Source organism: Chenopodium album, chromosome 24 (genome assembly GCF_948465745.1).
Source record: "Chenopodium album chromosome 24, dcCheAlbu1.1, whole genome shotgun sequence".
Classification (NCBI taxonomy): domain Eukaryota; kingdom Viridiplantae; phylum Streptophyta; class Magnoliopsida; order Caryophyllales; family Amaranthaceae; genus Chenopodium; species Chenopodium album.
In genome coordinates this window covers 32,646,728-32,658,474 of record NC_137857.1, presented here as the reverse complement: position 1 = coordinate 32,658,474, position 11,747 = coordinate 32,646,728, and the positions used below count along the sequence as shown (strand labels likewise).

Here is an 11,747-nt window from a genome sequence, read left to right as displayed (position 1 = left end):
AAATTAATGACATTCAAAAGGCTTTGTGTGAGACCGGACTCACGTGAGACCGGGCTCAATAACAAAAGTCCAATAAAAAGGCGCGGGCTAACTAAACTCGATCGCGAGGCCCGCAACACCAAAAGCATGATAGTGGACTCACGTGAGTCCGTCTCACCCAAAACTTTACCTTTAACATTACTATAAGACTTAGCTAGATTTCCTATGTCATTACAAATATGGCACAAAAGGAGAAAAACTTATTTCTTGTTTAACTTTCCAAAAACAGAAGAAAAAAAAAAATTACAACATTGAAATACAAGTATAATACAACTATACAAGTATTTTTTTTTAATAATTAAAAAAAAAAAAAAATCAGTAGAAGCTGAAAAATTCACTTTAGTATATGAGAGAAAACTAACAAGCACTCTCTTCGCAAACACCCAACAATTTCTTTCTTTTCTCTCGTCTCAGGTATACTTCCATCTTCTTCTTCTTCTTCTCCTCTTTTTTTTATCGCTGTATTTTCATGGTTTTTTTCGCCAATTTCCTTTTCATAAACCCTAATTAACCTTCCCCGTTTTCTCTTTCCTAACCTTTTTAAACTCTCTTGTATTTTTCACTTTTAAACTGCATTGCATTTTTTGTTTTACTAACCCTAATTTCACTCACTTTTTTTAATCTTGATTTTTTGTTGATTGTTCTTTTTCTTGGTGTGTTGTTAATCGGGTTATTGTGGGGTTTGATGATTCTTTGTTATAGAGCTTTAATTGATGATTTTTTTTGTTTCTTGGTAAATTTAATTCTTTGATTTTTGTATTCTGTGTATTAATTGAATTGGGTTTGATTTGATGATCTACATGAAGAAAGAAGCGAAAAGAAGTAAACTTTAAATTATTCTGGTGAAGGTTTGAGGGTCTATATGTCCCTCAATCAATCAAGGTTTGATAAGAACGAGTCACAGTTTAGAAAACCAGGCGGTGGACGATCTGGTAGAGGCTCTGGTGGTCAGCAAAGGAATTTTCCTGGCGGTCGTGGAAGAGGTGGCGGAAGCGGCCCCACTACCACCACCGCCCCTCCGGTTTCGAACACTCAGAGGTATAATATTGGTAATTTGAATTAGGGTTTGTTTTGAGTGTTGGGTTTATTGTGTTTTTGTTGGGGTATGTTATTACTTTTGGTTACACTTGTGATGAGCTGATGAATTGATTAGGATTTGGTGATTGTCATAGCATATTAATCAAGACAACATTCATGAGAAAGTGTGAGACTAAAACAAATAAGAGAGTGATTTTGGAAAAGGGTTGGAGAATGATTGATGATTGAATTTTTTACTTATTTTGTGAGAATTGATTGATTGAAAATCTTCTGGTGTTTTTATCATTTATGTTATTATTTTTTGGGACACTTGTGAAAAACCGATGTATCGATTAGGATTTGGGTTTGTCATAGCATAGTTAGACTTACGTGAGAGAATGTCAAGCTAAAAGAATTTAAAAAAATAAAATAAAAGAGAAATATAGATATTCAGAGGGAATGGAGATATATTGATGGTGGAATTTTCTTTTGTTTTTGGGAATTAATGAATTGATAGCCATGATAAATGGGTTTTGTTATCCATCGGAAATGCCCTGATTTTAGCTTCTGATTTTGTCTTGTGAGAAATTGATGGGTTGATTAGAATTTTTGATTTTTAACAGCTCAATAAATGATCGTATACGAGAATATTCAAAGAATAAGGAAAATGATTGTGTTGAGGGAATGGGATGAAATGACAATTTGTTTCTCTCTAATTTGTGAGAACTGATTCATTGAAGGGGGTATTATGTTACTGAATTTTCTTTTTTCCTTCAATTATGATCAGTTACAAGAAGGTTAACCATGCTCAAGGCGGACAATCAAGAGGAAATTCTGGACCTGTGACTCCTGATTTTAATGCTGCTACCAGTTCGCGTTATGCAGAAAATGGTGGCCATGTACCGTCCACATTACAAGGTGGGTTTATTTTCTTTGAGTGGTTGGGGAGAAGGAGGGAGGGAGGGGTCAATTTCCTTTCAGCAATTTGTATGGTTTTCATAATTGTTATCCTTTTATTCTGGGTAATATGGTTGTTTGTAATATTAGTCCCTTGCTGTTTTCCTTGCTTGTGATTGTATGATGTACCCACTATTATCGTTGTTATATAGTATACTAGTTATTTGGGAGCCCTCTGCTTGTTTTCTTATAGTTATCGAGGTATTTGGTGTAGTGGAATGATTATGTTTCTCTTGGTGCTTCAGCAGTGTCCAATACACCATCTCCAGCAGGCATCCCTAAGCCAAATGATGCATCATCTCATAAGACTAGTCGACCTATTCCAAAGGCTCCATCTTCACAATCATCCTCCATGAGCTCTGAGTCTACCTTACCTTCCACACCTTCAAAGGGTATTTTCTTGGTCCTTGCTTTGTGTTTTGACTTTCACTTTGTTTTTAGCTTTGTTGCCTTGTATCTGACCCAATTCTTTGATTTCTGTTCTAAGTAAAAATGCTTGACCTTTTTTATTCTTATAAAAAAAACTTCATTTTTTAGGGGATGGAGCTAAGGGCTTCCCTCTGCAGTTTGGATCCATAAGTCCAGGTTTCATGAATGGAATGCAGGTCTGTCAGCTATATTGCCTCAATAGCTGCATCTTTCTTATCTTGGTTTGCATGTATTGGAACATGTTTGGTATGTATACTCACTGCTGTGCCTGATGTTTTTTTTCCAGGTGCCAGCTCGAACAAGCTCAGCTCCTCCTAATTTGGATGAGCAAAAGCGTGATCAGGTTTGCTGCCTTCTTTTATTCCTCTTGTTCATTTCGAACATTATCATTAAATTAGTTGCTTCACAGCTGTTTATGCTGTTCCATCTTGAAATTCTGAAGTTGTCCTCCTTTTTGTCTTGTATGGTTCAGTTAAAAGCTCAGCTAATTAAAAGTATGCGGTGAATCTGATGACTAAGCTAATTTTAATTGATGGATTAATGTTTCAGTCCAAGATTAATAGACATGATTATTGGTTACTTTGAGCCAACAATGTGACAATTGAATTAAAATGGGGATAGTATCATAATCTTTTTGGTTTGATCTGGTTTTTACTTCAAGAATTCATAAGGAAAACTTAGATTGAGTTGGCTTCCACTCTTAGTTGACCCTATTGTTATTTTGGAAGGAAGAATTTTGGTACATGGAATAGATAGAAAGAGGTAATTCTCTATCCAGTTTTGTTAAACTAGTCTAAGTGTACCATGTACCATGAACCATTTGTTGATACTGTGTTGTAGAGGCTCACTACAAGACAGATTCATTCAGACAAATTCCTCTATAAAGTGATTTACAAAGGTTTCATTGTGTAAAGGCTTGGTTGTTTTGTACCAATGTCTTTTTGCTTTCTTTTCTCACTGTGCTGTGCACCTGTATTTATTGGTTACTACTTGTGGACTTTGTTGCAGGCACGTCGTGAAGCTTCAAGAGCTGTGCCAGCAATTCCATTACCATCTGCTCCTAAACAGGAGTTGCCAAAAAAGAATATTTCTACAACTGAGAATCCTATTGCTCAAGAAAGTAAAAGTAAGGTCAAAAGAGATGTCCATGTGGCATCTGCATCTCCACCATCTCCGGCACACAAACCTTCTGTTCTTCCCGCAGCAGGTAAATCCGTGCCATCACCGTTTCACCAGCAAACCGTTGCCATGCAGTTTGGAGGACCTAATCCACAAATTCAGTCCCAAGGTATGCCTACAAGTTCGCTTCAGATGCCAATTCAGATGCCGTTACAGATGGGAAATCCATCCCAAGTTCCTCCGCAAGTCTTTGTGCCTGGTCTCCAACATCCACTTATGCAAACTCAGGGAATCATGCATCATAACCAGAACTTGGGATATAATCCTCAGCTTGCACCTCAGCTTCCTCACCAACTAGGAAATATGGGAATCAATATGTCTGCTCCGTATAATCAACAGCAGGCTGGAAAATTTGGCAATACACGTAAGACAGTGAAGATAACACATCCCGATACACACGAGGAGCTGAGACTTGATAACAGCGGATCAACAGCACCAAGGGTGCACCAAAGTGGGTCCTCGCAGTCGCAACCTGTACCTGCGTATACAGGAGCACATCCCATGGGCTACTATTCTAGCTCATACACAACAGGGCCCCCTTTTTTCCCTGCTCAAAGTTCACTTCCTTTGACAAGTGCTCAATTAAATGCTAGCTCTCAGGGTCCCAGGTTTAGCTATCCTGTTAGCCAAGCACAGCCAACTATGCCCTTTATGAACCAATCTGCGTCTAATACCTATTCAGTCAGCAGGGCTGGGGCTACCATCCATGGCACTCCTGATTCTTCCAGTTTGGATCAGGTTCGGGAGGCTCATAATTTTGCTCCTTCTGCACAATCAACATCAGTCCATGTGACTGTAAAGGCAGCTGGTGGGTCTGCTGGAGAGAAGGCCATTAAATCCTCTGCTGTTGAAAGACCAGAGCTCCCTAAAGTATTAAATCCCGCTGTGGAGCCTAGTGTTGCTAGGAAGGATTCAGAAACGAATGTTGACAATTCTGCTGTGCGGCCAAATTCTAGTGTTGCTCATCCAAAACACTCTGCTACCATGACAGCTTCTGTTGCTACTGAGTCGTCAAATTTAGTAGAAGTTTCTGCTATTTCTGATACAATTCATAGAGAATCATCAGCTATAGCTCTTCCTGTGGATGGCGTAAAGAGGGAAACTTCAAGTAAGTCCGTGCCTATCAAGGATATTGAGAAGCATCCAGGCAAGCAAGAACACCCTGAATCATCACAACAGGTTATACCCTTTTTTTGCATGTTGTGGTATTTTAGGACAATTTCTTTTGGCAGTTTGATTAATTGGTCTTTTTTTTTCTATTTATTTTTATTTATTTTTATCTGTAGGTTGATGGAAAGTCTGAATCCAGAGTGAGTCAGGATCTAGTTGATTCTTCTGAGGCTGTGATCTCTGAATCTGCAGAACCTAGATCCACTCAAACTGCATCTGACTCCAAGGTGGCTGTATTAGAAGCTGGTCAGTCATCACCAAGTGATGTCCATGGTGATGGTCTTGGTACTGAATCCCCATCTCATTCATCAGAAAGTTATGAAAACCAGGATATTTCTTCTAAAGATCAGGCTGGAAATAAAGATGACTTTCCTTCACAAGGAAAAGCTGAGAAAGACTCATCAGAGGCCAAAGATAGAGGAGAAAATGAACAAGACAAACTACAGTCAGATAGTTCTTTGAAGGGCTCAGATATTCCCAAAGATATAGATCGAGATGGGCAATTGATGAATGCTGGTGATTTAAAGGGTGTTGTGGAAGCTTCTCTAAGAGAGGTTGAATCTGCTAAATCTTGTGTTCAAGTTGATAAATTGATGGAAAATCGCTCGTGTGAGAATGATTCATCAACTATTTCTGATGGATGTGGCCTCTCAGACACAAACACTTTGTCAGTTTCAACAGATGGTGTCAGTTGCAAAGGTGACGATGTCTCCAAATCTGGTATGTCTGACAATGAGGCAACTTCTGTTTCAACAGATCTCTCAGACACACATTCAGGGCATGAAGAAATCATGGAGAACTCAAGGCCTAATTCTTCATCAGGTACCATGTCAGGACCAAATAAAGGAAAAAATAAAGGGAAGAAAAAGTGGAAAGAATTGCTTCAGAAAGCAGATGCTCTTGGGACATCTTCTGATTTGTACATGGCCTATAAGGGTCCAGAGGAGAAGAAAGACTCTCCTGTTGCTACAGAACTTACTTCTGATGATAAGTCGAAGGAGGTATCTGGTGATGTCAGACCAGAAGAGAGTTCTGAGAAGAACAAGGAGGAGCAGATTAAAGCCGAGCTTGATGATTGGGAAGATGCAGCTGAAATTGCTACACCAACGTTGGAATCCTCAATAAAGGGTGGTCATGGAGGCTCAGTTCATGATGAAGATGGAGTTACAGCTAAAAAGTATTCCAGAGATTTCCTTCTAACATTTTCAGCTCAGTGTACTGCTCTCCCAGAACGATTTGAAATTACTTCTGATGTAGAAGCTTTGTTGTCTGAAAATACTAATGCTTCTCGTAGTGATCGTGAACACCCTAGTGCAGGGAGAACCATAGATAGGCCAGCTGCAGCTGCACGACCTGATCGCCGTGGTAGTGGGACATTGGATGCTGATAGGTGGAATAAACAGCCTGGTCCGTTTCCTTCAGTTCGAGATCCAGGTATGGATCTTGCATATGGAAGCAATATAATGGGATTTCGTGGTGGTCCCGCCCCTAATTATGGTGTGCTCAGGAACCCACGGGCACAAGGACCTGTTCCACATGTTGGTGGGATTTTGTCTGGCCCAATGCATTCTATGGGTTATCAGGGAATGCAGAGAAATAACTCTGATGCTGACCGTTGGCAACGAGCTACAAACTTCAATAAAGGTCTGATGCCCGCTCCTCAGGGTCCTTCCCAGATTATGCACAAAGCTGAGAGAAAGTATGAGATAGGTAAAATATCTGATGAAGAGGAGGCAAAACAGAGGAAGTTGAAGGGTATTTTGAATAAGCTGACTCCTCAGAACTTTGAGAGACTGTTTGAGCAAGTTAAAGAAGTTAATATTGACAATTCTGTGACACTGGCTGGAGTAATCTCTCAGATCTTTGACAAGGCTTTAACAGAGCCAACATTTTGTGAAATGTATGCAAACTTCTGCCAGCATCTTGCCTCTGAACTCCCAGAATTAAGTGTAGACAATGAGAAAATCACCTTCAGGCGTTTGTTGCTGAACAAGTGCCAAGAAGAATTCGAGAGAGGAGAAAGAGAGGAACAAGAAGCTAATAAGGCTGAAAATGAGGGTGAGGATGAACCTAAACAATCTGAAGCGGTTAGAGAAGAAATGAGATTGAAAGCACGTAGACGTATGTTGGGGAATATTAGATTGATTGGTGAGCTGTACAAGAAGAGGATGTTAACTGAAAGAATAATGCACGAGTGTATAAAGAAGTTGTTAGGTCAATATCAAAACCCTGATGAAGAAAACATTGAGGCATTGTGCAAGTTGATGAGCACAATTGGTGAGATGATTGATCATCCTAAAGCCAAGGAGCATATGGATGCTTACTTTGACATCATGGGTCAATTATCCAACAATATGAGCTTATCTTCTAGAGTAAGGTTCATGTTGAGGGATGCTATTGATCTTAGAAAGAACAAATGGCAACAGAGAAGGAAGATTGAGGGTCCTAAGAAGATTGATGAAGTGCATCGTGATGCTGCTCAAGAAAGGCAAGTACAAACCAGTCGTTTAAATCGTGGCCCTAGCATGAATTCTGGGATGAGAAGGGGTCAACCTATGGATTTTGGTCCTCGAGCACCTATGATATCGTCTCCTATTGGGCAGGGTGGTGGTTTCAGAGGTATGCCCTCTCAGCATCGTGGGTTTGGTGGACAGGATTCCCGGATTGATGAAAGGAACATTTTTGATAGCCGTGGTACACTTTCAGTGCCTTTACCTCAGAGGCTATCAAGTGATGAGACAATTACTCTGGGACCCCAAGGTGGTCTTGCTAGGGGGATGGCATATAGAGGGCAACCATCTATGTCTAATTCTCCCCTGATAGACAATACCCCATCCTTTGTGGATTCAAGAAGAATGGTAGGTGGTTTGAATGGTTACAGTAATGTGCCAGACCATGGAGCATTTAGCTCAAGGGAAGATCAACTTGTGAGGAATCCTTCTAATAGATTTGTTGCCCCAGTTGCTTATGATCAATCTAGTAGCCAAGAGCATAACACAAATAGGGATGCCAGATATCCCGATCAAAATATAGATAGGGCTAGGCCATTAACACCTCCTGTGGCACGGGTTGCGCCAGCTCTAAATGTTACTCCAGAAACAGTATGGCCCGAGGAGTGTTTATGGGAGAGGTCAATTTCAGCAATAAGGGAATATTACAGGTAAAGCTTGCTTGCATTTTTTTTTTGGTTGGTCTCATTAAATTTCTAAGTTTTATTGGGGCATCAGATTGAAGTGATTTCCCCACTCCAAAAATTGATATCACTCCCCTTGTGCATACGATTACAATAGGAGTGCCACAATCTATATTTGGTACAGGACTATTAGCGTATACTACAGACTCCGCATTAATATCTGGAATCCATCATTTGAGTCCAATATTCGAAGTCTTTTGTGGTGCTATGTTTATATATCAGTATTATAGCTGGTGTGCATGTCTGTCTATCACGAGTACCTGCTTTGATGCTTAGTGTTGTAGCATGCTTCAAGTCTTAAACTAGCATCTGCATGTGCATTGTAGTGGCATTCTCTTTGGGTGTGTATAACTGTACAAGTGGAGCAGTTAGCTAAATGTGTTTTAACTGTTGATATTGATTAAGTGAACAAGCATCAAATTCATTTAACATGATCCATGCAGAGTATTAAATTTCTGTGTCTTGTACTTCATATATGCTACTACCTCAGTACCAATTTACTTGCCCTATTTTCTGAATTAGGGTGTACCGATTTACTTGCCCTTCTGATTTAGGGTGTATTGATTTACTTGCCTCATTTTCCTATTTGGGGTGTCCCAATTTACTTGCCCCACTTCCTTATTAAGAAATTTCCTCCTTTTTTCTTGAGTTGGATCGCACTTGCACCCTTCCAATTTCTTCTCACTATTGTCTCACTTGCATATGCATCTTTAATCGGAAGCTTCATTTCATGCACAATCAACATCAATTACAGCAGATTAGTTGACGTAGACTCATAAAGGGAGGAAAGGTTTGTAATATACTATGTAGAAAACATTGGACATCATCTTGTAGTGAACTTATTGTTAAAAATTGCTTTTTCCCACAAATCCACCTCAACTATATAATTTGGTTGCTGCAATGCTACGTATTGATTTTGTCGTTTGCCAATGTAGCTTTTGCTGTTGAGGAAACTGTAAGACCCGTTAGGTTGTTTTTTGTTTACTCGAAGGTTTCGCTAGCAGTCATGTCAGAATTTGTGGCTGCTTTAGAGTTAAGACATCTCTGATGAATTGAGCCGTGTAATTTTTGACAGAATCAGAAAGAGGGATATATAGCCATTAGGAACATTTTCTTGTATAACTTATCACTCGGAGATTCAAAGGACTAATCCTTTTTTTTTTTTTTTCCTGGTGAAGAATTTGCCGCCAAATTGACATGACTCACATGGGGTTTTAAGTATGAAACATAGGCTGTTTCAATGGGTACAGGGGAGGGAAATATTGACTAATTGTGCCATGTGAACACCTAGCCATTTTATTATATTCTTTTGTTTTATATTACCTTCGTTGTACAGGGCTGGGAGTGAGTGTCATTTTTTTTTTTTATACCCAGAATCATTCTTGATTGATAATATATTTCATGAAGGCATGCTGTGTGAGGCTATTGGAACCCCTATCATAATAAGTCAACAGCAAAACGAAATTTAGGAAATACTCCCTCCGCCCCCTTTTGATAGTCCCTTATGGACATTTTTCACGGGAATTAATAAACACAAATAAGAATAATAAAAGTACATTGAAAAAGTAAATTGACATTGGGTATGCAAAAAAGTATAGAGAGAGAGAGTAATAAAAGTACATGGGTAAAAAAAATTTACATTGGAAAGTTAAATTTGCACAAATATTGTTGCAAATTGGAGGGAATTTTGGTAAAAAAATAATATTAATGGTTGTTGGAAAAAGCAAATGGGGTGAACATTTTGGGACTAAAATTATAAGGGACTATCAAAAGGGGGCGGAGGGAGTAATACTATAATTGTGATTTACTCGTAGTCTTTCATAGAATTGCTTTCATCCTCAATCACCCTAGAAACCCTACCATGCAGCCTTTTTTTTTTTTTTTTATAAAAAATGTCATTGGTTTTCTTTTGCCTACCTTAAAGGTATCATCTCTTTTTTTAAAATAATTATTCATTTATTAGTAATAATTTTATCTGATGCTGCTATTAACTCTTTGGTAAGGGACATGATACTCGCCATTTAATTTAGTCCCTTATTGGTCTAGATCCTCTTCTGCCTCAGGCTCCAGATTTCTCTCTGGAGTCGATTGGGAGTATTGGATCACGTGATTGGTAAAATTTGTCCTTGATAGACTTTTTTTGGACAATAGCAACCACTGTCAACCACCACCACCCACCACCCAGTTATCTAATTGTTGAGGTAGCATAGAGTTTTAAATTGTTTTGAGTAATATGCCCTCCTTAAGGACTTTTTACTTATTATTTTGATTCCTCTTCTGTTAGAAGTTTTCAGCCCCTTGTATTGGATAAGATGAAATGGGGCACTTTGATGACTAGACTTTTCTCCTAGACATTTTGGTGAATTTCTATGGTGAATACAGAGTATAAAAGTAGTGTGATGCACAATATGACCTTGAAAAATTTACACTACATTTGTTTTAAAAAGATCTTAACAGTCACTGTTTGCACACCAAGTACTACAATAGGAGAGGGGGTTAAGTAAGAGCAGTGTAAGAAGGTGGATAAAGTATTTGAGAGTGAGTCGAAAGGTGAAAATACTGTGGGGTAGGTGGGTAAGATGGTAAAATGTGTGCCAAGATTAGAATAAAGTGAAATTGGTAAGAACTTTGTGAAACAGAAGAAAACAAAAAGTATTAAGATCATTCTCAAATAGAGGTACTTAGTGAAGTATGTGATGAAATTTATTGCAAATATATTATTAGATTGCTTTAGGTAAGATGACTTGCGTTTTTGCTTTTTTGAGTATGAAATAATGGAGGGATTTACTTTCAGTGCGAACGATGAGAAGGAAGTTGCACTATGCATCAAAGACTTGAAGGCTCCAAGTTTTTACCCTACAGTCATTTCTGCTTGGGTCACTGACTCCTTTGAAAGAAAAGACTTGGAGCGGGACATGCTGTCACGATTGCTTGTCAACCTTACAAGACCTCGGGAAGGCATTTTTAGCCCTGGCCAGCTTGTTGAAGGGTAAGAGTTTCTTTGTGGCAATCTTTATTTAGAGGTATGTATTTATATTTCTTATTGTACTCGTATGTTTTGAACCATCTTTTTAATTTTTATTTCCCAGGTTCAAATCTGTATTGACTACCTTGGAGGATACAGTTAATGATGCCCCTAAAGCGCCAGAGTTTCTTGGCCGGATATTTGCCAGTGTAGTTATAGAAAACTTGGTACCTTTAAAAGATGTTGGTCGATTAATACAAGAGGGTGGGGAGGTACCAGGCTGTCTACGAGAATCAGGGTTGGCAGCTGAAATTCTAGGAAGTGTCCTGGATAAGATCAAATCTGAACAAGGAGAAACTGTACTGAAAGATATTCGAGCTGGCTCCAATCTGCGGTTAGAAGATTTTCGACCCCCAGAGCCAATTAGATCCCGTAAATTAGAGATGTTTATGTAGGAGATGTTGATGATTATTGTATGTGCTTACAAATTTCTTGGACCGCTATCATTCAAGGCACAAGCATGACAAGGAGTTTAGTGAAAAGGATATTTTTTTCTAACTATTTATGAGCGGAATGAGATAAATGTGGCAATTTTTAAATGCATTTTCATCGGCTGAGTTCCAAATGTGAAATTTTTGTTGAGCATCACTTATTTAGTATTTTGCCCAACTTTTTCCACAATCTTCAGGATTTCTTTTGGTAGCGTTTTTTTTTATTTTTTATTGATTGAGGTCACGAAGTTAAACTTTTGCTGAAAAGCCTGAATGTACTAACTTGTAATGTAAAAACGGATGAACC

General features: G+C 38.7%; 1 protein-coding gene across 2 annotated transcripts; it reads left to right on the top strand.

Annotated features, from left to right (window-relative positions):
• Positions 1-372: 372 nt before the first annotated feature.
• Positions 373-11,548, top strand: LOC145612299 (eukaryotic translation initiation factor 4G-like). 2 transcript variants are annotated; one of them, XM_081667670.1, is made up of 10 exons: positions 373-453; positions 846-1,077; positions 1,844-1,974; positions 2,262-2,405; positions 2,551-2,618; positions 2,729-2,785; positions 3,451-4,800; positions 4,908-7,951; positions 10,779-10,973; positions 11,074-11,548. In XM_081667670.1, the coding sequence occupies exons 2-10, from the start codon at positions 902-904 to the stop codon at positions 11,402-11,404; spliced, it is 5,496 nt and encodes a 1,831-aa protein (XP_081523796.1). In that variant the 5' UTR covers positions 373-453; positions 846-901; the 3' UTR covers positions 11,405-11,548. The 2 variants fall into 2 exon arrangements, with proteins under 2 accessions (XP_081523796.1, XP_081523794.1); XM_081667668.1 differs by having other exon boundaries at positions 2,259-2,405.
• The last annotated feature ends 199 nt before the right edge of the window (positions 11,549-11,747 follow it).

Excerpts from the sequence above, each read along its gene's own strand:
- LOC145612299 (XM_081667668.1), top strand. The coding sequence starts at position 902 with ATGTCCCTCAATCAATCAAGGTTTGATAAGAACGAGTCACAGTTTAGA. Across the intron at positions 2,619-2,728 it reads GTTTCATGAATGGAATGCAG|GTGCCAGCTCGAACAAGCTC; the intron begins GTCTGTCAGCTA and ends TTTTTTTTCCAG. Across the intron at positions 7,952-10,778 it reads GCAATAAGGGAATATTACAG|TGCGAACGATGAGAAGGAAG; the intron begins GTAAAGCTTGCT and ends ATTTACTTTCAG.